Genomic DNA, 26,611 nt, shown 5'->3' on the forward strand with positions numbered 1-26,611 from the left:
GAGATAAGATATATGCATGTGTTTGTGCATTGCCGCTCCGCTGCTCGTATACGTACATATGTGTAGACGCAATTATTTATTCGTTTATGTAGATACATAAAGATTGAATTATTGATGTGAATGTTTGTAGTTTACAGTCTCTCGCGCGCACATAGGCGTATAAGTAAATGCATCTGTGTGTGACATCTCTCTGGGCTGCCTTATATATGTGTATACTTGATTTGATTATTAACGTAAATACTGCTTGGCATGGCCTTAGCATCGCCTTAGTGATGGGATAACTTAGTGATGGTAATATCCGTGACAATAGGAAAGTATAATTGTTGGTGTATGCTGATGATATTAAGTTTGGTCTACTCTGGGCTGGATGTAGAGCCGAAAAAGTGAGTGCAATGAATAGAGCTTGGCTGGCTAGGTCATGTTATACAATGAAAAAGTCTCCCCAGACGTCCACTGAGTTAGGAAGGACAGGTAGATGGTTGACGGGCTTTCGCGATCGGCATGCTTGTCATAAAAGTAAACTTAAGTGGTGCCAATTTCGGGAATGTCATCGATAATACTGTACAAAAGCTTCGTGCATGAGGTATTTTTATTGATCGGCGTAAACTTCTAAACTGAATGGCTGTACTTCAGAGTATGACATTATCCACAACTAATGAATATGGAAACATACTGCTGACGTCAATGATATGTTTGACGACCTGGAACAATATCATAAAGTTGTGGATGAGTATCTGAGAGGCTTTTAATACGAAAGTTAAAAACAAATATTTGGAAATGTTTTGTTTATATGTATTTAACCCTTTCACCCCTGAGTTTTTTTTCAAATCAGGCGGGATTTTCATCATTACGACAGCAAATACTGTAATATGGCTAAAATATAAGATGTTTGGCATACCTGAATCCTTACCGTTATTCTGGGATATATAATCCCAATAACATTTATAGGTGCGACGCATAAGTCCCAATAATACCAAAAGGGCCAAAAAATTGTACACATCTAAAGGTATAAAGAAATATTGGGATTTATTATCCCAAACAAATGCATTATTGGGAATATATGTCCCAATGCAGTTATAAATATAAAAAACTTACTTTTTTCCTTATAATTGCTTTCCAATTTCGAAGGAATAATATTTATTCAAACCTAAATTTTACAGCAAGCGATATATTGTGAATAAAAACTGTACCAGATAGACGTTTCACACTGAAATACAACGCGTTACTGATGAAATTTCGCGACATGTCTGTGCAAAATATTGCGTAAAGGGAAATTGATGTCAATAATACTGGAATGTGGGTACTGATCATCAAACAAGGCTTCAAGGTTTTATTGGGCGCATTTCAATGCGTAATTGGATAAAGATTAAAAGTTATACACATCTTTGAAGTTTGCTGGGACGTATTGTCCCAGTAGGGGCGAAAGGGTTAAGGGAATAGACGTTTGGGCCATATCGGAAAGATCCGGGGGTTTTGCCTCAAAATCTCGCGACTCGTTCAAAAAATTTCACGAGTAGCTCCTTCCATAGGGAAGGAGAAATACTTAAAATGGTCACACTTTTGTAACGTAGTTTCACCGAAAGAGATGTTCTGGGCTAACTCTAATACTCGTCGTCGGCACGATTTCTTTAAATCATTTGTGGCTCCATGCAGGTCACACACCAAAGGTGACTTACGGTTGCTATCAATTATCTACTAATAGTCATGACTCTCGTGGCACAGTTTCAAGGATTAACATCAATGGCTTATTGTTTATCGCGCCAAAGAGGGCCTTAAGTTGTTGCCGCTGTTTCTAAGAGCTACAATTCCCGAAGTGCGAGCAGTAGCAATCCCGACCACCAATCGCTACCACTGCTACAACAACAACCACGAAATTGCGACTTTGAACTCATACCTTCGTCGACATCACTTTCCTAGAAGCTCTGTGTGCAGTTTCGAAAACTTTCTTACGGATGTTTTTGTGGCGATAGGCTACCGAGCTATACCAAAGAAACACCTTGTAACGTTAGGAAGTAAATAGTTCTAGACTAGTTCGACTATTCCCTACGTTAAAGTAGTAGAACACCCGGTCATTTGTTCGACTGTCTTGGGAAAGCGTTTGCTTCACCATTTTGAGTGTTCTTGCGATGGACAAAGATTGACCTGGTAAAAATATGTGCCTACGTATTCTTATTTGTAACAGGAGCCGTAACGTATAGGTGACATTTAAACACGGTTGATAGGCTATGTTAGGTTAGGTTGAACTGGCCGGCCCATGAGGACCTCACATAGATTGATTGAGTCCGTAGTGTTACCAGAAGTTTGTTTTAACGACCAAGCTGAAAACCCCTATCAAAAACCAGTACCTATGTTATAAAATAACTCCGTCCTCTTGGCAAATACTAGAAGCTTCCTAGGACTTAAGCCACTTGCTACTTCTAGATCTGACAACTGTATCACTCCTAACAGCTGCAGTCATAGCCTGGCAAGTGCAGGGCACGAGCACAGAACGTGGTCGATCATTTCTTCCTCCAACCCGCACTTCCTACATATGCTATCACTGACCAAGCCTAATTTAAAGGCATGTGACGCCAGAAGACAGTGTCCAGTCAGAATACTCGTCATGAGTCCTCTCTTTTTAATGATAGAAGCAACTTTGTTAGTCTAAGGTCGTAAGACCTACACATAATCTTCGACACTTTACAGCCCCGCGCTTGAACCCACGCCTTTCCCGCTTGGTCGATCATGTGCACCTCTCGCCTTCGCTTAATCTCGCCAAGTCTAATTGGGACCTCTACGGAGCAAGCTTCAAGGGATGCGCCCTTTTTTGATAGGCTATATCCAAGGTGATTCACTCCAAGGGACTAGTTGGGGATAGGGCCGCCAACTTTAGGAAATGTTAAACCGGGAGACTTGGGTGTTGAATGATGAAGTATGAAAATCAAAATTAACATTTCAGACGCTATTTTATAGTTAAGCAAATAAAGTGATTTTTCAAACCCTTCTATACGTGCATATTACTTCAACTTTAGTATGAGCTGAGAATCATTTCAAAGGAGTATTTAAACCCCTGGAGCCAACTAAAGGATTTTACATCACTGATTTCGTTTATTCTTTCAGCAAATCAAGATATAGAATTTTTGAAAAAATCGGCACCTTTTTCGGGTAACTTGCTTTTTTAATGACGCACGGTGGGGTATTTGATCAATCTAGCTGGCCAAAAGTCGGTTTTTCAAAATATTCCAATTTTTTTTTTTTAGAAATATACTCCCTGGCGTTCCTAGATGCCCACTGAATAGTATGCATATCCCAAAACCCATCTGGAACGTCAACGGAGCTAACCGCGCACATCTAAAATTGTATAAAAATTGTGCGCAGTTCGATATATTTTTTGATTAAAAAGCAATGTACCCTTCTAATCTAAATACTTGTTCACTTGTTAAGCCTTAATCAAATCTAGTTACATTTTCTTTTAGGGCAGGTAAATGTGTTTTTAATTAATATTTTAGATTTTTTATACCGCATGTTTTAACTGAGTTATTCTACTTGTAATACTACTACTTTCCAATATTAAATTTTTTAAAAACCTTGCAAACAAAAAGACATATCTTTTTTCATGGCATATCATGGCAGTAGTTTTTTGGCAATACATAAGTTTGTGTTTGTTTCAAAGTTTAATAACAAAAACGGCTGCGCATACCAGCGATTTCTTGAGTAGTGATCAATTTTGTAAGAGACTGATGCCCTTATTGGCGAAAGGTAGCAACATTGTGCAAATAGCCTCATTGGCAACACCTAGGTGAAACGTTTTAAAATGTAATATTATATCGATCTACCAAATTTGATTCAAATCGGTTAAGCCGTTTCCGAGATGTTAGTGGATATATAGATAAACATAAAAAAGAAGGTCAGGATGACCCCATCGGGTCCATCCGAAGTCCGCGGCCCGATCCATAGAAATTCTGCGCGGAACACCGAGAATTTACTGTCAAACATTTCCTTTCATAGCAATGAAGTGATACAATCATTTTTTGAACAGAAATAAATGCTGTTTTAATTTTGGCCAGCTAGATTGTTCAAATACCCCACCGTGCGACGTGAGGACAATTTTTTTTAAATTCATTGTTCTTTATTAACTTTTTGAAAAAAATTATGCCAAGTAAGCGTATACATTTATTATATAACTCTTCTTTTAGTGTCTTGATTCAATAACTTGGTGAATTCGGTGATGCAAAATCCGTCTTAACTGGCATTGGAAAGCGCTTGTTTTCTCAAATAACTTTTGAATGGTTAGAAAGTGTTAAATTTCGCAAATGGATTTTCATAACAGGCAGTGATGCTCATCCCTTGATACATCTTTCGACCATATCGGACCAATTTTCGAAGTGAACAATAAATGACCTCTACAGTCTTAAAAGAGTAAAAAATATAGTAACGTGCCAAACGCCGCCGCCGCCGGCGCCGCGCCGATATTTTTATCGGCGTCGTATATTTCTAGTCTTTATGGCTTTAAGTTGGAGACATTGGTGCTTTATCGGTAACCGTATCGGTAACCTTATAACAGCTGATTCGACCAACCTTATGATAATCAATGCAATCGATTATTGGTGCCGCTAAGGTCGTAACCGTATCGTAGCCAACCAATTGGGTTTTGGTTTACCGTCGTAACGATAAACAGCTGATTACGTTAGCGATACGGATACAGCGATACGACATACGGCACCAATGACTCCGGCTTTAAGAATCTTATTCTTGGGATGTAGCAAACCACCTTTTCTTCCCATGAAGATACTAATTTTTTTTTTATTTCACTAAATAACTGTTATTTAGGAAGCGAAGACAAATAAAAGGGATGAACCTATACAGAAGTTTCGCTCATTGAGAAGCCGTTATGCATACTCGTTATGAAATTTTTTTTAGGATCCGATTCCGCAATTCACAATAAAATCCAAAGTCATGGTTTAATAATAACAAAATTCTAAACTAGATTTTTATTAAATTATTATAAAAAATATTGATTTAACAAAAGCTTTATATTTTTTCAATCAAATTAACTTTCTAATCTTCTTATTTTTTTCTGCGCCATTTTTTACTCGTACTATAATTAAATTACCCGTTTTTAACTCTTCCCATGATTCTTCACTTTCACTCCAATTTCCATCATCACGATCTCTACTTATCACTTGACCCATCCAATCCACATATGCCGAAACCTCGGTAAATACACCCGGATAGGGTGCCAAAGCACAAGGCTTCCGACTCCACGAAACAATGCCTACTTGCTGACCATCTACAAGTAATGGACCCCCTGAATCGCCACTACACTGTCCACGACCACCCTCTGGCACACCAGCACAAATTGTTGTTGCATGTATTTGAGTTTCATGACGTTGACTACACTCGTCATCGCTAAAGATTTGTAAATGCACTTTTTGTAGTTGTTTTTGTAAGACGCCACCACTCTACATAGTAAGAGATATCAGAACAAATTTTAAGTAGCGTATAAAATTAATGGTTTATCGATTGAAACCTACCGCATTTAAACCCCATCCTAATAGTACTGCTGGCATCGCTTCTGCCGTATGCTGTTGCGCAGCTGGTAAATGTACAGCACGCACTTTTGCACTAAATCGAATGGGTGCTTGCAGGCGCACCAGTGCAATATCGTTTATATGTAAATCTGCTGGTTTATAATTTTCATGTACTATTATTTTACTAATATTAGCCAGTTTGGCTCCAGTCGCATTGAGTTCGGTACTGCCGTATTGCAGCTGCAATCTTTCTGGTTGCACTTTCACGACACAATGTGCCGCTGTGAGAGCCCAAGCGCGATTTACCAGTGAAGCACCGCACTTGTGACGCCCATCAGAAGCGCGGCGAAGCGATACCTTTACCGGAAGAGAGAGAGATTAAGGTTTGAAGTATGTATGTAAATGAATTAGAATTGCTTATAGGAACTAAGATTTTAGTTTCTAACGCTCAGAACATTCATATGCCTATAAGTCATTTCTCTATAGAAAGCGTCCTGAACAAGAAATAGCAAAAAATTAAAAAAAAAAGTCGATAGGGGCTAACATCGCGAAAACTGGTAGACGATATGTTAGCAGCATAACTTGTTAAGTACTATAACGTCGCAGATGTAGTGCTTCATAATATATCGTATATAGAAATCCTGACGAATTTCGCCCCCTGTCTTATCACAGCAGTAAGAGGAAAATAAAATTTCGACTAGTTTTTGGTGATGGAGAAACTATCATGGAAACGATTTGATTTTTAGATTTTGGGTCGGAGTTGACCATAATACGGGAATACCTTAGCGCATATTCTAAGCCCTTGAAAAACACTTCATTTCCGAGTTGGCTTGAAACAAATTTGTGAGATAAAGCCCTTTTGAAAACTATTCTGAGATATGGCGTTATCGAGCCGGTACTCGAGATAGGACGATATTCCACCCAGCAGTCGATATCCTTTATTTAGAAAAAGAGATCCCTCATATAAATATAAATACATATATTGCATAGCTATTATCTTTTATAGAATGGTAGTGGTAGTGGAGGGCGAGAATGAGAAAACGGGGTAAATAGAGAGTGAGGGATAAATATTCTCACATGTCTTTCAAAGTTGTCCAAAGAACACAAATTAAGCGTTTTCGGCCATTTCGTAACAAGTCAGGCCAGCTATCCCTGTTTCGTAATATTTGACATAAATCCTTGACCTGCCCTTACGAACTCAGTGGAGGTTGTTGTTGTTGTTGTAGCGATAAGGTTGCTCCCCGAAGGATTGGGGAGTGTTATCGATGTGATGATCCCTTGCCTGATACAGATCCGGTACGCTCCGGAAACACAGCACCATTAAGGTCCTAGCCCGACCATCTCGGGAACGATTTATGTGGCCACATTAAACTTTCAGTCCATCCCTCCCTCCCTACCCCCAAGTTCCATGAGGAGCTTGAGGTCGCCAGAGCCTCGTCTGTTAGTGAAACAGGATTCTCCGCGGATAGGTGAGGTTGACAATTGGATTTGGAGAAGCAGAATATTGCGCTAGCAATCTGGAGGGTTGCACTACACAGCCCCTTGAATCTGGTATTTTAGTCACCTCTTACGACAGGTATATCTACCGCGGGTATATTCTGACCCCCTAACCCGCTGGGGGACTAAGTGGAGGTCGCTCCTTCCTCCAATTCCAAACTATGGTGTTGACTGAAATACTTTCTTGGCCGAAACGTCTTTGTCCATTCGTACGACATTACACAGCCAGCGAAACCTTTATGTTTTCATTCGCTGCACTATCTTCATATCTGCGTAAAGCTCATATAGGTCATAATTATACCATCTTTGATACTCGCCTTCAGCATCATGAACAGGACCATAAATGTTCCGTAGAACTCTCGAAAACTCCAAGATCCATCTCATCTTATCTCGAAATCTTTTATGATTCCGAGCCATACATCAGAATAGGTATGATGGGCGACTTGAAGAGCGTGATGTTCGTCAAGAGAGGACTTTGCTTTTCAATTGCCAACTCAGTCGAAGGTAGCAATTGTTTTCCGATAGATTTCTAAGCTGACATTGTTTTAGCTTTGATGCTGGTTTAGACGATACCCTTCAAAATCTCGAATTTAAAATTCCTTTTGCATGACAGCAAATACTTCGCTTTGACATCATTTATAGCAAGACCTACAAAAGGTAGTCGCCTTGTTTTAAGTATCATTTGGTTTCTAATAGCTCGGTGAGGCTCTTCTCGTACGGAGCTGCAACTTCTCTTCTATTTTGCAAAATTCCTGTTTGGGAAAGCAGTGCAAGACCTTTGAAAAATTGTTTAATGATGTTATGGATGACGCCATCTAGTGTTGTCAATCTAGGCACTATATAGTTTATTTAGGTTGGCCCGATTAATATTCACTCAAGTATAGTTGACCTAAAAAGCCTATTCAGGAGTATATCTAGGTAGAGATTTCTATCATAGGGCATGTCTGGAGACGATCTTTTGTAGAGATTTTTCTATGTAGATAATATTTTTGCCGGGAGACTGTATAAATATTTGAAAAAAGTGGGCAGTGACACACCCCTTTATTCATGTTGGCATAGAAGTGATAGCGAAAAACCTTGAAATAAGCGAGTGAGTGTGGTATAGAGAGAGAGAGAGAGTGTTAGAGATGGAAGATGTATAATGGCATTGCAAGTGAGAAGAAGTATGAGTAAGAATGAGAAGAAGAGAAAAATTTTGAAGTTGAGAAAGGAAAATTAAAAAGTTTTGAATATATCGACCGCCGAGTGTAATATCAACGTATCTCATTTCGAAAACGCCTATCTCAAGAAACGTGTAAATTTCCGATTTTAATTTGTTTAAAAAATGTTCTTTCTCCGAATTCGGCTGAAGAACGCCACCTCTGAGTATTTGTTAAAAAAAAAAAACGCCGTATCTGAGATTCGATTGAACTGGCCGTTACATGAGGACCTCACATAGAATGCATGAGTCCGAGGGGAGATTAAATTCAATATATTTTTACATTATTTGGGTCGTTTATGAACAAGTTCTGGGAGAGAGAACTTTGGAAACAATATAGAGATAGAGAGTTTTTAAAAAATATTTTAAGATACGACGTTTTCGACCTGACAGCCGATATAGGTTGATATTCTACTCAGCCGTCGATATGAAAGTCATAGTTTGGGTAGAAAAAAAAACCAAAATTGTTTCTCAGTAAATCGCTTATGTAATGTTACGCAGATTTACTGCTCAAAAAAGCTCAATTTTTATAAATTTTCACATAAATTCCGCCGGCGATTTGACAGGATTCAACATGGCCGCGCATAGGACAGTCTATCTTCATGGGCTGATAGAAAGAGATACTGAATGAGACCACGATAGTAAAATAAAAATCAGGTGATCGGTTCAATTTGTAAATTTATCGCACTTGCTTATCCACAATGCATGTAATTGTGTTCTATTTTTCTAATAAACTGATTTTCTAAAATTTTTTTGAAAACACTGAATTCTTCAGCAAAACATTGAACAATTAATATCCCAGCAAACATTCGGAATGAAAAAATTTTCATAAAATACACCTAAATCGGAGCGCTTGCACTCATTATGAGCTCGTTCAAGAGCCCGAAATTAGGGTACTTTCCTTCTTACAAAGGTCGCCCGAATGGTGAGCCAGACTTTTATTACGCTCATAAAAAGCTCATAACTAACTTCTTATATGACTCCGCGTCATTTGTATGCATTATATAAGGGTTTACAATTTCCCCGTTCAGGACGGGTTTTTGACGCTATGTATTAAATAGGGTGGCGAATTGGGAAGCCTTGTTGGAAGGTATGTTATTTGGAACGAAAGCCCTTAACGTTGGCTCAATCAAAAAGGTCCAAAACACCTAAAATGCGGATAATGCCGAAATTATTAGGAGAAGAATCCCTACCAATTTACAAGGGGAAAGCAAGAAACGTTATGATTATATTCAAATATAATTTTAACGAAAATTTTTCCAAAATAAAATATGAATATCTGTTGTGAAGTTGTTTTGATTGCAGAACACACTTGGTGAGGGCTGTTAAACAAATTGTATTATTTTGAAGTGCAAATCACAAAATTATATGTACACTGCAACTTTTTTAAATTAAAAAATAATAATTTCTTTTAAATGTTTAAAGAATTGCTACAATATTTTTGAAAAATTGTTTGTTGTTAATCACTTACAATAAACAACAAAATTTTAATATCATACCGAAGTGCATTGGCTTCATATGGAAGTGCTTTTTCTTTGCATTTTCATATGAAATTCAGGCACTTTCATATAAATCGTATTTATATGTGAGAACATATAGGAGTACTATGCAAATTTATTTTTATACTCAAAGTGTGAATTTGTATCTGTGCCTATTCTTCAGGGCAAAACAAAAACTAAAGTGCTATAAGTGTATAGGTGTGGAGCAGCTCTGCTCTTGGACTCAAATTTTTCATCATTTTGGAGCCCTGAAGGACTCCTATTTGATCATATGTATTTCTGTGGCTCATTTTTTACTCGCACACATACATTACATTTTGCACCAAATATCCTTTAAACACTTTGTCACGTTAACTCACCATAAATGGAAATTCTCCTTCATTCGCTTGTGTTCCATTCACAATTCTCGAATAAAAGCCTGCTTCACATTTGTAAATTTCACTAAAAATACTCAAAACGACAAATACGAACTGCCCTCTAATACGCGACATCTTTGTTGGGCTCAATTATAAGACTGAATATCGAATATGAAAAGTTTTGCATTTAGAATTTGTTTATATTGCAACCAAAACAAAAATTTACGCTCAAGTTGCATTGCAGCGAATTTGGGTTAATTGCGACAACATGGGGCCGGAGTTGAGGAGTTGCAAATGCTCGACCTTTGCCTAAATTGCATAAAATAATGATAAGAATACATATACATTAGAGTGGGTCAAATTGTATGGGGAAAAAACTTCAGGTGCACATTCAGGGGACCATAGGTCTGAAATGAATTTCGAGCCTCCCTAATTTTGTTAGAAAATATTTTTTTTTTTTTTTGAAATTTTTATTGTTATTTTTGTTAGGAAAATATTTTGGGCTATTTAAAAATTGAATTTCCCATATGGAAAAGTAAAGTATTCGTCGATTTTTGCAACAAATTCGTCGATTTTCCCCAAAAAGAAGCGAAAAATAGTAGGACAGCGCCCTATATCGACGAATATTTTACTAGTATGACCCATAGATTCAGAAACTGGATGTGCCTTTTCACCAATAAATTTGACCCACCCTAATATATATGTATACAGATATAGGTACATGTGTTTTTTTTCGTATGCCTCTTTTAATTTTTGTTTTTGCAAATACATTAGTGGAAAATGAATTTTCAGTCTAGTTTTTTACATACATGCGTTTTGTGTTGACGCTGAAAGTCAAATAATAAACAAATTCAAAATCGACACAAAAAAGCCTAAGAGATAAACACCACAGTGTTCTTAGTACTGGTATATGCACAAACACCTTACAATACGGGCTGCACTTGAAAAATTTTCAAAATCAAGGCTAGTATTTTAAGCAAAAAGAGTAAAGGAATTTAAGGGTTATTTTATGTCAAATGGACTAACCATTAAATTGACTTCTTTCGAATTTAGATTATTTATTAAGAAACGGTATGGTTAATATATGTCGTTCAGGGGTTGGAGTTCAGATTACCCTACGAAGACTCACGATATTGAAATTTCAACTTAAACCACTTTTAGACTCCCTTTAACCGCACACCAATGTATATATTACATCGTATGCTATAGTATTATCGATTTTGCTTATTAAATTCCATAAAAAAAAGAAAATATTTAATTTAGCCTCTGTGTAGCACATCTCCAGACAAGATCAGAGTTTATACATTAAAATTGGGGTTGTTATGCGCGCTACAAAGCTTTATGGCTTATCACGAACATATTTAGGAGGCGGAAAATGACAGCCCCTTCTTCCTCGCGGGATTATGGAGAGGAGAAGGTGGGTTCACCTAGAAGGTTCACCGTTGTGACATCAAATCGTTCCCGAGATGGTCGGTCGAGCTTATACCTTAATTCTATAAATTACTGGATCTACATTCGGAAAAAGACCACCTTCGCCAATATTTGTGTTAAAATTTGCTGGTGTTATTTCTGGTGGCTATCAGCTGAAGTCCTCGTACACACGCTTTTTGCTTCTGCTTTTCCTACCTTTCTTGAAAATGATATGGTAAAATTGTAAGTCTTTAAAGGAGTAGAAATATACCCACCAATATATATACCAAAATGATCAGGATTACGAGGCGCATCTGTCCATCTGTTTGAACAAAAACTCAATTTTTGAGATATCCCGATGAAATTTGGTGATCTGATATGTTTTGGTGTCCGATTCAACATTTGTCGGAACCGACCGCACATACATATCTTCCGATATTCCTCATTTTAACAATTAGACGCTTGAATTTTCACCAGATGATTACGTGCATGGATGGAAAGCTTTTAACAACTGGAAGCTTTAGATGCCTAAATATATGACAAATGTTATTGTCTGAAAAAATCGTCAAGATCGGTTACAATACAATATAAATCCCATACAGCTGGGGCCGAATTGTTACATATGATCCGTGGCCGAATGCCGTTTTTTAAATCACTATAGCTCCGAAATGGTGCATTGGATTAATGAAATATGTGAACTAGGGACAAAGCGTACTCACTAAATCCATAATATATGTATTATTATTTTTTTAAATAGTTGGATAGCCTTATTTCAATCTTACTTACTTACTTACTTAATTGGCGCTTAACCGTCTAAACGGTTATGGCCGTCCAACAAGGCGGACCAGTCGCTCCTTCGCTCCGCCAACCGGCGCCAATTGGTCACACCAAGGGAGTTTAAATCGTTTTCCACCTGGTCCTTCCAACGGAGTGGGGGCCGCCCTCTACCTCTGCTTCCATAGGCGGGTTCCGATAGAAACACTTTCTTGGCCGGAGCATCATCTTTCATTCGCATAACATGGCCTAGCCAGCGCAGCCGCTGCGTTTTAATTCGCTGGACTATGTTGCTTCTGCGTATAGCTCGTACAGCTCATCATTAAATCTTCTTCGGTACTCGCCATCGCCAACGCGTAGAGGTCCATAAATCTTTCGAAGAACTTTTCTCTCGAACACTCCCAAAGCCGCTTCATCTGCTGTTGTCATGGTCCATGCTTCTGCCCCATATAACAGGACGGGTACGATAAGTGACTTGTAGAGTTATTTCAATCGCTTGTGTGAAAACCGCTTTCGATCCGTGATCGTATGTTACGATTCCATACCTGATTGTTCAGATTTTATGAATTTTTAAAGTTTCACCAGATAATTGTACAGCTCTATTCATGAAAGGTATAAGGGTTTCGGCGCAACCGAAGAGAGTGCCATCCCTACCTGTTTATTTTTATAAAGGGGTATATCTTTCCTTTAAACTCGCAGATTTTGCACACACTCTTCCTGTTGCATTCTCTTTTAACGTTGCCCTGGAGGCTCTTCCTTTCGGTTGCACTGCTCGTAGAATGCGTCTTTCAGCTCATCGTCCTTCCCTATGCTCATGGACAAAGATGAAAGATATGATGAAGATATGTGGAATTTCGCATTTATGCGGATAGCTGCGAGACGTTCGTCCACTTGAATGAACTACAACTATTGGCAACGAAATCTCTCTAGCACCAGATACCCGACAGCGAAATTGAGCTTACTTTCATGACCACTTCAGTTGATGTCACATTCGTTCGTATTTCTCAAATTTCGTCCATCGCAATGCTTTAACCTTATGTTGGTCAGAAGCTGAGAGTGGTCTAGTCAGGATGTCGCCTTCTCACGTTACCTCACCATTAAACGCTTATTGCGAGGCTACCCAGAGCAAGCGACTGGAAGTAATTAGATATAAAGGAATCACCCTGACCATTATCGGTAAATTACGGTCAAAAGCTTCCCTTTTCTGCGTAGACCTCTACACGTGGCCGCACCCTCGTACGTTTATATCACTTCAAATCTTTCGGCGGTTAGATTTTGATATGCACTTTAATTATATTTTCATTATTCAATATTTCATTATATATTAAATGGGAGTCGATTAAACACGATTAGTCGACTTGACACGGAATGATCCTTTCTAAACGCATCTGGGTATAAACATACATAGATATTTATGATTACGAGTTGTTGTTTCAAAATGAAAATTTTATAAAAAGTCATTCAGTGCATTCGTATAAACTTATAACCGTATAAAGGGTTAATTAATGATAACTTATAACCATAATCAGATAAAACAGTTCATCGAGCCTACCTTTTGGAAATCAATGTAATCGATTAATGGTGCCATATCATAACGCTAACGCCATAATCATACCATAGCCAACCAATTGGTTTTTGGTTTCTCGCCATATCCATAACCTAAAAATATTTGAGTAGGTGAATTTAATAACTTTTTGTAGATTTTATTCATTGTTTTGGATACTTTATGACGAAGAGACTTATTTTTGGTAGAATGTGTTTGTAATTTTTTGCGTTTTCTTCATTTTTATGAAATTTTCACGATTTTTAGGTTAAGGCACCATTAATCAATATTGGTTATGGATATGGGTATGGTTAAGACTTCGGCATTAGGGTTAAGGAAGTTTAATTAGCCCTTAAACCCGGTATGGTTTTTTAACGCCGCAATACTTTTATAAGTTTATATAAGCTCCTCAATTAGATGTATACATAAATATAATTTTTTTTCCAAATTTAGAACATTTCAAAGTATTAAAATATTTATAAAAAAAATTTAACTATACTAAAATTGTGTTAAAGAATTAACTCTACACAATCATGACTGCCATTTTGCAAAGTTTTAAAACAATACTCCAGCGTTATCCCGTTACGCGCGGTATGGTGTCGTACAGTCTTATTTGGCCAACAAGTTCGCTTATACAACAAACATTTGAAGGCAGAAGATGGCGTAATGTACTTTTCATAAACTGTTAAGGGTATCCACCAAGTTTAAAGCTAATCTACGTTTTTGACAGAGTACCAACGCTTGGGCTTACTTGGTGAATTCCCTTATAGCATTTTTTTTTCTTTCATATTAATTTGTTTTGTTTTTATTACTTTTTTATTTTCATTTATTCATTTTATATATATAATTTTAGTTAGTTTAAAAAAATATTAAACTTTTTTCTTCATTAAAAATTTCTAAAACCATTTCTTCTATTATTCAATTTTCTTAAATTTGTTTTACTATTTAGCTGATTACGATTGGTGGCGCACACTCCGTTTCAGTCTCTATGGCGGTTTATTTGTTGCTCCCACTCTCTACAGTTGGATTAAAGTTTCGAGCGCCATGTGGCCGCAAACGTCATTACAAACGGCCATTTTTAAAACAGCTGTCGAACAAATTTCCTATACACCCGCTGCCATGACATGTTTCTATTTCATAATGAGCTTGCTAGAAATGAAAACTGTGGGTGAAGCGGCAGCCGAGGTTAGCAAAAAGTTTATACCCACATATAAGGTAAGTTTAATAAAAAAAATTTTCAAATATGAATAATTAATTATAATTTATTCATTTGTTGTACTATCTTTCGAAGGTGGCAATGTCAATTTGGCCTATTGTCGGCCTTATTAATTTTTCAGTCGTACCAGAGAAGAATCGTGTGCCTTTTATTAGTGTTTGTAGCTTGTTATGGACGTGCTTTCTAGCTTACATGAAGCATTTGGAACATGAACATATTGATGAAATAGACGGTTTATTTACCTCAAAACAAACTAAAAAATAAAACTAAAAATTATAACTTCTTAGTCTCTAATATCAATAATTTTTTAGGTTAAAATTAGTAAAATTGTAAAGTATTTGGAAAAAAATATATGGATCTAGATAATATTCAAACATTTAATTTAATTTGGAACAAATAGTTAAAATTAAGAACGTACCAACTGAATTCCGACTATGCATATGCCCCAATATCAACGGTTTTAGTTGTTTTTATACCCAGCGTGTAGGTACTTGTACACAATGGTACTATAACTTATTTTACTAGCTAACGCTGGCACGTAACGGCATAAAGGGGTCGAAGTGGATATAAAAATAAAAAAAATAAAAATATAGGCTTCGATATATCAAAATTGTCAGAATCGAACAAGATTTTGATTGAGCCACATGTCCGTCCGCCCTTGCGCCCGTCAGTCCGTTAACACGTCGACTTGAGTAAATATTGAGATATTTACCACATGACGGGTGGTATACTGGCCAAAATACATTGGTGTTGAAAATGTGCGAAATCGAAAAACAGCCACGCGCACTTTTTCGACATCGAAATATTCGAAAAAAGGAAAGAATGCGATAATTCTTTAACATAGGCCGATGAAGAGCTGCAACATGATAACTTCATGACGAGAAATTTGGAAAAATTTTGGAATATGGGTGTAGCACCGCCTATATTTATAAGAAACAAGTAGGGAAGGCTAAGTTAGGGTGTAACCGAACATTACATACTCAGCTGAGAGCTTTGGAGACAAAATAAGGGAAAATCACGATGTAGGAAAGCAGGGATGCACCTTAACGTTAAGCTAATCGTTTATCAAAAAATTTCCACCGTTTCCGTTGAAACACTTCGAAATATTATCGATAAAGAAATTATCAAGATAAATTGTATCTCGTTTTTAACCGAAACGAAAAGCTTTCGTTAACGTTAAAAACGTTAACAAAAACGTGATACTTTATGTTTGAATTGTGCTGGCAATGCTATAGCCATGGTGAAGCCGTAAGGTGGCAACAACGAGCGCACATACACACACAAACTCTATGTAATTTGTTTGTGTAATTCGTTGGTGGTAATGTCAAAAATACTCTGAGAAATGTTTGTACTGTCAAAATTCATGAGAAAAGTTGCAATCAGCTTGGCTAATGCTTTCACCTTTAATGACTCCGCCATCAATCAGCTTTGCCAGCATAGTTTGAAATTAATAATCAACATAAACGATTTAATTTCGTTTTGATATGGCAGAAAACGAAACGAAATCATTTCGTTAATTTGACGATCTTAACGTTAATAAACGAAACGAAATGACTTCGTTTCGTTTATTAACGTTGATTATCGTAACGAAATGATATCGTTTCGTTGGTTAAGCATGCCTGTAGGAAAGTGAACCTAGGGTAATCCTGGAATATGTTTGTATGACATAGGTATCAAATGGAAGGTATTAAACAGTATTTTAAAAGGTGGTGGACCATAGTTCTATGGATGAACGCCATTTCGGGATATCGCCATAAAGGTGGACCAGGGGTGACCATACAATGTGTTTGTACGATATGGGTATCAAATCAAATGTATTAATGAACGTTTTAAAAGGGAGTGGCCCTTAGGTTTATATGTGAATGCGTTTTCGAGATATCGACCAAAATGTGGACCAGGGTGACCCAGAAAATCATCTGTCGGGTTCCGTTAATTTATTTATGTTTATTTATGTTTATATTTATATTGTAACGAATTTGCTGCAAATCCTCTTATTTGCCCCTTTTGCTAGGTTCGTATCGCTAAACTGTTGAATAAATAACTCCAATATTGAATAATGGAAAAATGGCCTTTATTAAAATGCTTCACAATAACACTCAAACTGTGCAACGAATAGCTTAATAACCAAACTGATAGCTCAAATGAAACTCCACTAATCAAAATAATACTGGTATTGCTCGCTAGATATCGTCTTACTCGTAACTGCTTGACAATTCAAATCAAACTGAAACTTATTACTCGCCTGCACCGCTTTTATAGTTTATGCTGCATACTTCTAGGCTCTTCGATTTCCAGAAGTTACTAGTTGTTTCGGCTACAAAATCGCCAGCCACAACTACGTGCACAAATTATTGCCCTCTCTTGTGACCACTGAGATAAGATATACGTATACGTACATATGTGTAGACGCAATTATTTATTCGTTTATGTAAACACATAAAGATTGAATTATTGATGTGAATGTTTGTAGTTTACAGTCTCTCGCGCGCACATAGCCGTATAAGTAAATGCATCTGTGTGCGACATCTCTCGGCTGCCTTATATATGTGTATACATGATTTGATTATTGACGTTAACATCGCTTAGCATCGCCTTAGTGATGGTATAGCTTAGGGATGCTAATATCCGTGACACTGCCCTCCACCTAAGTCTGATCGTCCCGATCAGACAAATCTCTCGATCTAAACGCTGCTAGCATCGCCAAATGTACCACTCTTCTACTCCGTGGTTTCTCAATGCTTTGTATGCGGTAGATAGTATCACTGATCTTCTTCACAACCTTGTACGGGCCTTCCCCACTGCACCGAAATTTGGATGGAACACCTTTCCGCCGGTGAGGGTTGTATAACATTACCAAATCTCCCGCCAAGAAACCTTTCGAATTATTTTCTTTGTCGTACCTGTGTTTCATCTTACTACTCATTATCCTGAATCGTTCCCTCGCACTCTGTTGCTTGACCAATGAAGAACTACTTCGCAGAGCTTGCGCTGGACGGATTTCCTTTGCACAATCAGTATCGTTCCGACGCTTCACAACAGTAGTGTGCCTTGGCTTGAAACCACCCTTGCATTCTTTCTTCGTTTCAGTACGTCCGTTAGGGCTTTTTAATGCCAGTGTTTCTCTCACAGGTACCTTCGGTTTTGATTTGTTTGGCCCATTTGTTCCATCAACCTTTACCTTTGAATTTCGTGGCCTTCGTCGAGTCTTCTCCACCAGTACCCGATTACTGCTGAACCCTTTTTCCAAACTAAAGTTAAGTGGTATGTCCTGGTTCTTATAGCGCATAATTTTTCTCCGCATATCGATCCTGACGTCATGGTCAACCAAGAAGTCCACTCCCAATATGACTTCATCAACGATCTCCGCCACAACGAATTTGTGTAGAACCATGACTTTTCCAATTAATACCTCACATACCACTTCGCCTTGGACTTGATTATATTCGCCTGTTACCGTACGCAACCTTGCTCCAGGTAATGACTTTACTCTCCTGTAGACCAAATCAGATCGAATCAAGGAATGAGATGCCCCCGTATCTACAGTCAGTACACGTTCTTTACCATCCACGTTCCCTCTGACGGTAAGACTGCTTGATTTCCTTCCAATTTGCAACACAGATATCACGGGACATTCAATAGCCGGTGCAAGTTTTCGTTCTTTACATTCGACACGCTCTTGCTCATTTCCGCCAGCTTTGCGTTTACGGCCACCCACATTGTTGGAACTATTAGGACCAAGATCGCAATGACGTGCAATGTGACCTGGGTTGCCGCATTTGAAACATTTAATAACTCTGGCATTCTTCTGTTGAGATCCCTTCAGTGCTTCCAAAATTGTGTCTACCCACCCTGGCCTTTCTACTTCCACACGATGAGCCTTATATGCTGGTTTACTTAATAGGGAGGCAGTTTCCTGAGTCAATGCATGTGATACCGTTTCAGCAAATGTCAGTTTTGGGTTCGCATATGTAGCCCGCTTCGTTTCCACATCTCGTATGCCATTTATGAAGCTCTGGATTTTTACCCTTTCAGTGTATTCCACGGGTGCGTCTGCATTTGCAAGATGAGCCAATCTTTCAATATCTGAAGCAAACTCCTGCAATGTCTCATTTGCTTTTTGGTAGCGGTTTTGCAACTCAATTTGGAATATCTGTTTCCTATGCTCGCTTCCGTAACGTCTCTCTAAAGCGCTCATCAATGTTTCGTAGTGGTTCCGCTCATACTCTGGGATAGTCTGTAAGATTTCCGCGGCAGGCCCTTTCAGTGCCACGAACAAAGCTGTAACTTTATCTTCAGCATTCCATTGGTTCACTGCTGCGGTCTTCTCAAACTGTAGCTTAAAGACCTGAAAAGGAACAGAACCGTCAAAGGAAGGTGTTTTTACTTTTGGATTACTCGTTGAAACTGCTGGGCGATTTAGTTGCAACTGCTCGATACGTCCTCTCAAAGCATCCACCTTGGCCTCGATTTTTTCTTCAAACTGTAAAATTTTTGTATCTTGCGCCTCCAACCTCGAGGAAATACGTCCTTCTTGCTCTTCCAGTTGAGCAGAGATCTGCGCTGATATTTGTGCCGACATTTCGGATATTCGTGCCTCTTGTGCTTCAATCTTCGATGTTATACGGTTCTCCTGCGATTCCAGTTGAGATGACATATACGTTTTCTGTTCTTCCAGTTGAGATGACATATACGTTTTTTGTTCTTCCAGTTGTGATGCCATATATGTCTTCTGCTCTTCCAGTTGTGATGACATTTGTGACGACATTGATGCTACAGTCGATGTTTGTGCAGATATTGCAGCCAATATCATGTTCAAGTCTGTGCTGGTAACCGTCTGCGATGTTTCGTTTTTCTCTTCAATTTTTGTTGTTGTTTCGTCCCCATCAGGATAAAAGACAAACTCGTCCACATCAATTCCTTGCGACTCCATTACCTCTCGTAGCCGTGCTTGAAGTTCGATCTTATTGCCGGTTGTATTTAATCCACGGTTCTCCAACTCCTTTTTCAGTTGCTGGATCTTCAATTCACTGAACTTTGCCATGTCCTTGTTGTCCTCCGGAATTTATTCAACAATTCCTCTTCTGACACCAATTGTAACGAATTTGCTGCAAATCCTCTTATTTGCCCCTTTTGCTAGGTTCGTATCGCTAAACTGTTGAATAAATAACTCCAATATTGAATAATGGAAAAATGGCCTTTATTAAAATGCTTCACAATAACACTCAAACTGTGCAACGAATAGCTTAATAACCAAACTGATAGCTCAAATGAAACTCCACTAATCAAAATAATACTGGTATTGCTCGCTAGATATCGTCTTACTCGTAACTGCTTGACAATTCAAATCAAACTGAAACTTCTTACTCGCCTGCACCGCTTTTATAGTTTATGCTGCATACTTCTAGGCTCTTCGATTTCCAGAAGTTACTAGTTGTTTCGGCTACAAAATCGCCAGCCACAACTACGTGCACAAATTATTGCCCTCTCTTGTGACCACTGAGATAAGATATACGTATACGTACATATGTGTAGACGCAATTATTTATTCGTTTATGTAAACACATAAAGATTGAATTATTGATGTGAATGTTTGTAGTTTACAGTCTCTCGCGCGCACATAGCCGTATAAGTAAATGCATCTGTGTGCGACATCTCTCGGCTGCCTTATATATGTGTATACATGATTTGATTATTGACGTTAACATCGCTTAGCATCGCCTTAGTGATGGTATAGCTTAGGGATGCTAATATCCGTGACAATATGTAATACCACGAACAGTATTCCTGCCAATATTCCAAGGGTTTTTGATTTCGTCCTGCAGAACTTTTTCATTTTCTTCTACTTAATATGGTAGGTGTCACTCACACCCGTTTTACAAAGTTTTTTCTAAAGTTATATTTTGCGTCAATAAACCAATCCAATTACCATGTTTCATCCCTTTTTTTATATTTGTTATAGAATTATTGCATTTTTTTCATATTTCGGAATTTTCGATATCGAAAAAGTGGGCGTGGTTATAGTCGGATTTCGCCCATTTTTAATACCAAGATAAAGTGAGTTCAGGTAAGTACGTGAACAAAGTTTTGTAAAGATATATCGATTTTTGCTCAAGTTATCATGTTACCGGCCGAGCGGAAAGACAGACGGTCGACTGTGTATAAAAACTGGGAGTGGTTTCAACAGATTTCACTCATTTTCACAGAAAACAGTTATCGTCATAGAATCTATGCCCCTACCAAATTTCACAAGGATTAGTAAATTTTTGTTCGACTTATGGCATTAAAAGTATTCTAGACAAATTAAATGAAAAAGATCGGGCCCCGGTCATTTTGTAATTTTCTTTTATTTTTGTATTTTGTTTACCATTACTGGAGTTGAGTGTTGACATAATTTAATTAAATACTATAAAGATATTAAATTTTTTGTTAAAATTGACTTAAAAGTGTTTTCTTCTTCGTCAGATTTTGCTAATTTTGATTGAGCACACATATAGTGATAGGAGTAACGTTCCTGCCAAATTACAGCTTGGAAAACTTTTAAATTACCTTCTTTTAAACGTGGCCGGTGCTACACCCATTGTCCAAAATTTTACTAATTTTATATTCTGCGTCATAATGTCAACCCACCTACCAAGTTTCATCGCTTTACCCGTCTTTGGTAAGGAATTATCGCACTTTTTCCGTTTTTCGAAATTTTCGATATCGAAAAAGTGGGCGTGGTTATAGTCCGATTTCGTTCATTTTAAATAGCGATCTGAGATGAGTGCCCAGGAACCTACATACCAAATTTCATAAACGTACCTTGAAATTTACTCAAGTTATCGTGTTAACGGACAGACGGACAGACGGGCATGGCTGTGTGCAAAGCACGCTGAGTATAAAAATATTAAAATTAAATTGTAAGCCGTTCAAGGTATCGTGCTAAAATTTAGCAAGGAGGTTATCTTTGATACTATATATTCATTTTATGAAGAGCACACATACTTTTAATAAAAACCGATAACGAAATTTCGAAAAATGGAAAATGTTATAATGCATTACTAAAGACCGATTTAGTCATGAAATCTTGTTTGTGGGTTGACTCTCTGACGAGAATCAGAACTTAGGAAACATTTTGGAAATTGAATTCTTATTCAAAGTCTAATGGTTACAAAAAACTTAATGATGGTATTGTTTTTCCTTCATCCACATTTTCCTTCCATCAGATTTTTTCCTCCTTTTATTAAACCGAGTAACAAAAAACTTAATACCTGTGCGCCTTATAACTAAAATATATTGACATTTCTCCTCAGTAGTAATATCGTGTTAAAAAGTACGAATATTTTAAAGTTTTTGAAAGTCGTCCTAGCCCCGCCCCTTTTTTGGTAGTCTCTCTATAATACTACTAATGCCATAAATCCAACAAAAACCGATCTATTCTAACAAAATTTATTTTATGGTTGGTTTTATGACAAAAACTGTTTCTTGTAAAAATGGGCGCAATTTGTTTGAAACCACTGCCCCTTTTTATAGGACAAATTGAGACATCTTCACCAAATTGAGCACATGGGCTCTGAACAAAGTATATTTGTTTTGAAAGTGGTTGAAATAAGATAATAATCGCGTCTACTATTCCGATATCGAAAATTTCAAAACAATTTAACTAATGCGACAATGATTTAAAAAATACTGGCAAACTGACGAAACTTGGCGGGTGCATTAGCTTTATAGCTCAAAACAAAAATTTTGTAACATATTTGAAAATGGGCGTATCACCGCCCAAAATTTGGGAGAATAAAACTTAAAAGATTTTTCTTATAACTTTAATCTTATAACTTTAAACGAGCAATTCTTGTTTGTTTGTATAGCTGAACCAGGGATGCACCTTAACGTTAAGCTAATCGTTTATCAACAAATTTCCACCGTTTCCGTTGAAACACTTCGAAATATTATCGATAAAGAAATTATCAAGATAAATTGTATCTCGTTTTTAACCGAAACGAAAAGCTTTCGTTAACGTTAAAAACGTTAACAAAAACGTGATACTTTATGTTTGAATTGTGCTGGCAATGCTATAGCCATGGTGAAGCCGTAAGGTGGTAACAACGAGCGCACATACACACACAAATTCCATATAATTTGTTTGTGTAATTCGTTGGTGGTAATGTCAAAAACACTCTGAGAAATGTTCGTACTGTCAAAATTCATGAGAAAAGTTGCAATCAGCTTGGCTAATGCTTTCACCTTTAATGACTCCGCCATCAATCAGCTTTGCCAGCATAGTTTGAAATTAATAATCAACATAAACGATTTGATTCCGTTTTGATACGGCAGAAAACGAAACGAAATCATTTCGTTAATTTCACGTTCTTAACGTTAATAAACGAAACGAAATGACTTTGTTTCGTTTATTAACGTTAATTATCGTAACGAAATGATATCGGTTCGTTGGTTAAGCATGCCTGAGCTGAACGATCTCGGGAACGGCTCAACCGATTTAAATAAAGTTTGGCACAGAGATAATGTATCACCTTCTAAGACTTTCTACCTAGGTGTTGCCTCTCAGAATGTTTCACAAGGTTGTCACCTATTCGAAATTAAAAAAAAAAATTGCATGAGATATGCCGATATGGGTATCAAACGAAAGGTATTTCACTCCCCATTACAATATGGAAATTTTTGAGTAGGGTTGCCATTTAGGGTTGCCACCTATACTAAATTAAAAAAAATGCATGAAATGTGCCGATATGGGTATCAAAGGAAAGGTATTTCACTCCCCATTACAATAGGGATATTTTTGAGTAGGGTTGCCATTTAGGGTTGCCACCTATTTGAAATTAAAAAAAATTGCATGAGATATGCCGATATGGGTATCAAACGAAACGTATTTCACTCCGCATTATAATAGGGAGAATTGGGGTTCAGAGCTTATTTGGGGCAGGAGTCTGTCAAGTGTGGTCGTCAACTCATTTTGCCAAGTTCTAAACTCGTCCATGATCGGACCAAGCTACTTTTCGATAAAAATTACCTGGTTGCCAGCGTTTAGCGATATGACTGCAATTGCCGCACGGATCTCCTAACTCGATCCGGAGCATGCGACATGAAGGGATTCTAATAGGAACTTTGGAACACCACTGGTTACATTCTGACTCTTTGAAGATTGGCCGCGGATCAGAGGGTGTTGGGCTGCACTTTGTTGTGATAGCTGCATGGAAGATGACGAGGTTGACGCATGCCAGCGAAAATCTTCGCTGTGGCTCCAGAATCTCTAGGTCATTAGCTCATACGTAAGGAAAATACAGGCGATCTTAAGGCCACAATAGAGGAAGACGGTTGGCGTAAGTGTGCTCAAATGGCGGACGAGGCGATACATGTGTACATAGATGGTTCCAAAGTAGTAGAAGGAGTAGGGTCTGCGGTATACTGTGCTGATCCCGAAATAAACAGATCCTACAGGCTGCCGGATTACTATAGCGTTTTCCAAGCGGAAATAGTAGCCGTAACCAAAGTAGTAGAAACCCTGGAAGAAAATAGCCCAAGCTGCAATCGTGTTAACTTTTATATTGACAGTGAAGCAGCAATTAAGGCAATAATCTCGCATAGCACAGCATCTAAATGCGTGTTAGAGTGTAAGCAGTCCCTGGAGAGAATCGGGACAGGGAGAAGCATACATCTATATTGGGTCCCAGGGCATATTGGAATAGATGGGAATGAAAAAGCGGATGAGCTAGCTAAAAAGGGCGGATCCCTTGAAGCTTGCTCCGTAGACGTCCCAATTAGACTGGGCGAGATTAAGCGAAGGCGAGAGGTGCACATAATCGACCAAGCAGGAAAGGCGTTCGATCGAGCACGTTCTGTGCTCATGCCCTGTACTTTCCAGGCTAAGACTCCAGCTATTAGGAGTGATACAGCTGTCAGATCTAGAAGCAGCAAGTGGCTTAAGTCCTAGGAAGCTTCTAGTACTTGCCAAAAGGACGGAGTTATTTTAAACATAAGTCCTGGTTTTTGATAGGGTTTTTCAGTTTGGTCGTTAAAACAAACTTCTGGAAACACTACGGACTCAATCAGTCTATGTGAGGTCGTCATGGACCGGCCAGTTCAACCTAGCCTAATGAAAATGCAGCGAAACGTTGCTCGCAATATACAAGGCAATTGCAAAAACTTGCAGGTCTGCCAGAAATCTTCGCTTGGAATTGTTTCGGTATGCCTAGTGCCCGAACATAAGTTATGAATATAATAAGGAGGCACATGCATACAGAGGCGGCAAACTCCTTTATTAGCTCCTACCCGGAGAACAACATCACCAAAGCTCAATTTCCAAGTATTTTAGAAGAAGAAAGCGAGTTATCCAGATTGAAGGGTAATTTTGGCTTAACTTTGATCTGAGTTATCCAGATTGAAGGGTAATTTTGGCTTAACTTTGATCTGAGTTCTGTAACAAGTTAAACTACTACCTATTATGGCATGCTAAACTAAACCGTGCCATATCCAATGAATATCATGCAGTTGTTTCGTATGACAAAGGCATCCTGTTAGTTGTAGTATGGATGCAACACTAACACAGATGTGCCTTGGACTCCGCTAAATTATTCTGATAATTCCATTAGTGGTGTGGAATATTAAATATGGCGCAGGACTCTTATAACTACAAAACAATCACAGGTTCCCCAAGGTTCGGGTATGATTGTCAAATCACCAAAGTCAGGCAGCAATTTAATATTTTTCTTCCCTTCCAGGAGGGGCCTATTTTGGGAACTGCTATCGACTTGAAGGAGACGTTGCCCCACACAATCCCTTTAATACGAACCGGGTACTTAGTTCTAGCAGCTATATACCCTCCAAAAATCGGGGGTACTCTGTTCAATCATGAAAGGAATACTTAAATACCCTTTAAGGAGTATAAGAGTCCCCAAAAATGATGAATGAGATATCCTACGACAAGATCGCCTGCAGCAACTCGGAGCACTCCATTTCTTTGTTTCTGAGCAGGTACTATGTGGACCACCTAAGGGAGAGTGCTTTCCTAAAAACGACTTCATGGAGTATTCACAAGCAACGCGAAAGCTGAAGTTGGTAATTCTAATATGGGGCCCATCATTTATGAAGATATTGCAGCAACAGGGGGTTGTATATGATTTGTTGTTGTTGTCGGGGAGTATTATCGATGTGATTCCTTTGCCTGATACAGATCCGCTACGCTCCTGTAACACAGCACCATAAAGGTGCTAGCCCGACCATCTCGGGAACGATTTATATGGCCACATTAAACCTTCAGGCCATCTCTGCCTCCCCACCCGCAAGTTCCTTTAGGAGCTTGGCGTCGCTAGAGTCTCGTCCGTTAGTGAAACAGGATTTGCCGCGGATAGGTGAGGTTGACAATTGGGTTTGGAGAACCTGTATATTGCGCTGGCAACCTGAAGGATAGCGCTACACAGCCTCTTGAATCTGGTATTTTAGTCGCCTCTTACGACAGGCATACCTACCGCGGGTATATTCTGACCTAACTCGCTGGGGGATTGTACATGATTTAACAAGATTTTTTTAGAATGTGCAATATTTCCACTTCATTACACGGCTTTTAAAACTGTTGCTTGCTTATTGACGTTTCTATCTGACATTTCAAGTCACT

General features: G+C 38.2%; 2 protein-coding genes across 6 annotated transcripts in view; one reads left to right on the forward strand and one right to left on the reverse strand.

Annotated features, from left to right (window-relative positions):
* LOC137250952 (uncharacterized) overlaps positions 1-15,377 on the forward strand; it is a 44,806-nt gene extending 29,429 nt beyond the window's left edge. For all 5 annotated transcript variants that reach the window (XM_067784728.1, XM_067784724.1, XM_067784726.1 and 2 more), the window contains exons 2-4: positions 14,241-14,450; positions 14,737-15,002; positions 15,079-15,377. In XM_067784728.1, the coding sequence (XP_067640829.1) occupies positions 14,321-14,450; positions 14,737-15,002; positions 15,079-15,267 (585 nt within the window). In that variant the 5' untranslated portion in view covers positions 14,241-14,320 and the 3' untranslated portion in view covers positions 15,268-15,377. The remainder of the gene's footprint in view (positions 1-14,240; positions 14,451-14,736; positions 15,003-15,078) is intronic.
* On the reverse strand, positions 4,957-10,210 carry LOC137250951 (trypsin-1). The gene is made up of 3 exons (XM_067784717.1): positions 10,064-10,210; positions 5,514-5,867; positions 4,957-5,441 (listed from the first exon to the last, which is right to left on the reverse strand). The coding sequence occupies exons 1-3, from the start codon at positions 10,193-10,195 to the stop codon at positions 5,025-5,027; spliced, it is 903 nt and encodes a 300-aa protein (XP_067640818.1). The 5' UTR covers positions 10,196-10,210; the 3' UTR covers positions 4,957-5,024.
* Positions 15,378-26,611: the final 11,234 nt, after the last annotated feature.

This window comes from Eurosta solidaginis, chromosome 4 (genome assembly GCF_040869045.1).
Source record: "Eurosta solidaginis isolate ZX-2024a chromosome 4, ASM4086904v1, whole genome shotgun sequence".
In the NCBI taxonomy this organism is placed as follows: Eukaryota; Metazoa; Arthropoda; class Insecta; order Diptera; family Tephritidae; genus Eurosta; species Eurosta solidaginis.

Coding starts and splice junctions, on each gene's coding strand:
- LOC137250951 (XM_067784717.1), bottom strand. CDS start 10,195: ATGTCGCGTATTAGAGGGCAGTTCGTATTTGTCGTTTTGAGTATTTTT. Junction 5,868..10,063: donor AAGGAGAATTTCCATTTATG/GTGAGTTAACGT, acceptor CTTCCGGTAAAG/GTATCGCTTCGCCGCGCTTC. Junction 5,442..5,513: donor TAGGATGGGGTTTAAATGCG/GTAGGTTTCAAT, acceptor CTTACTATGTAG/AGTGGTGGCGTCTTACAAAA.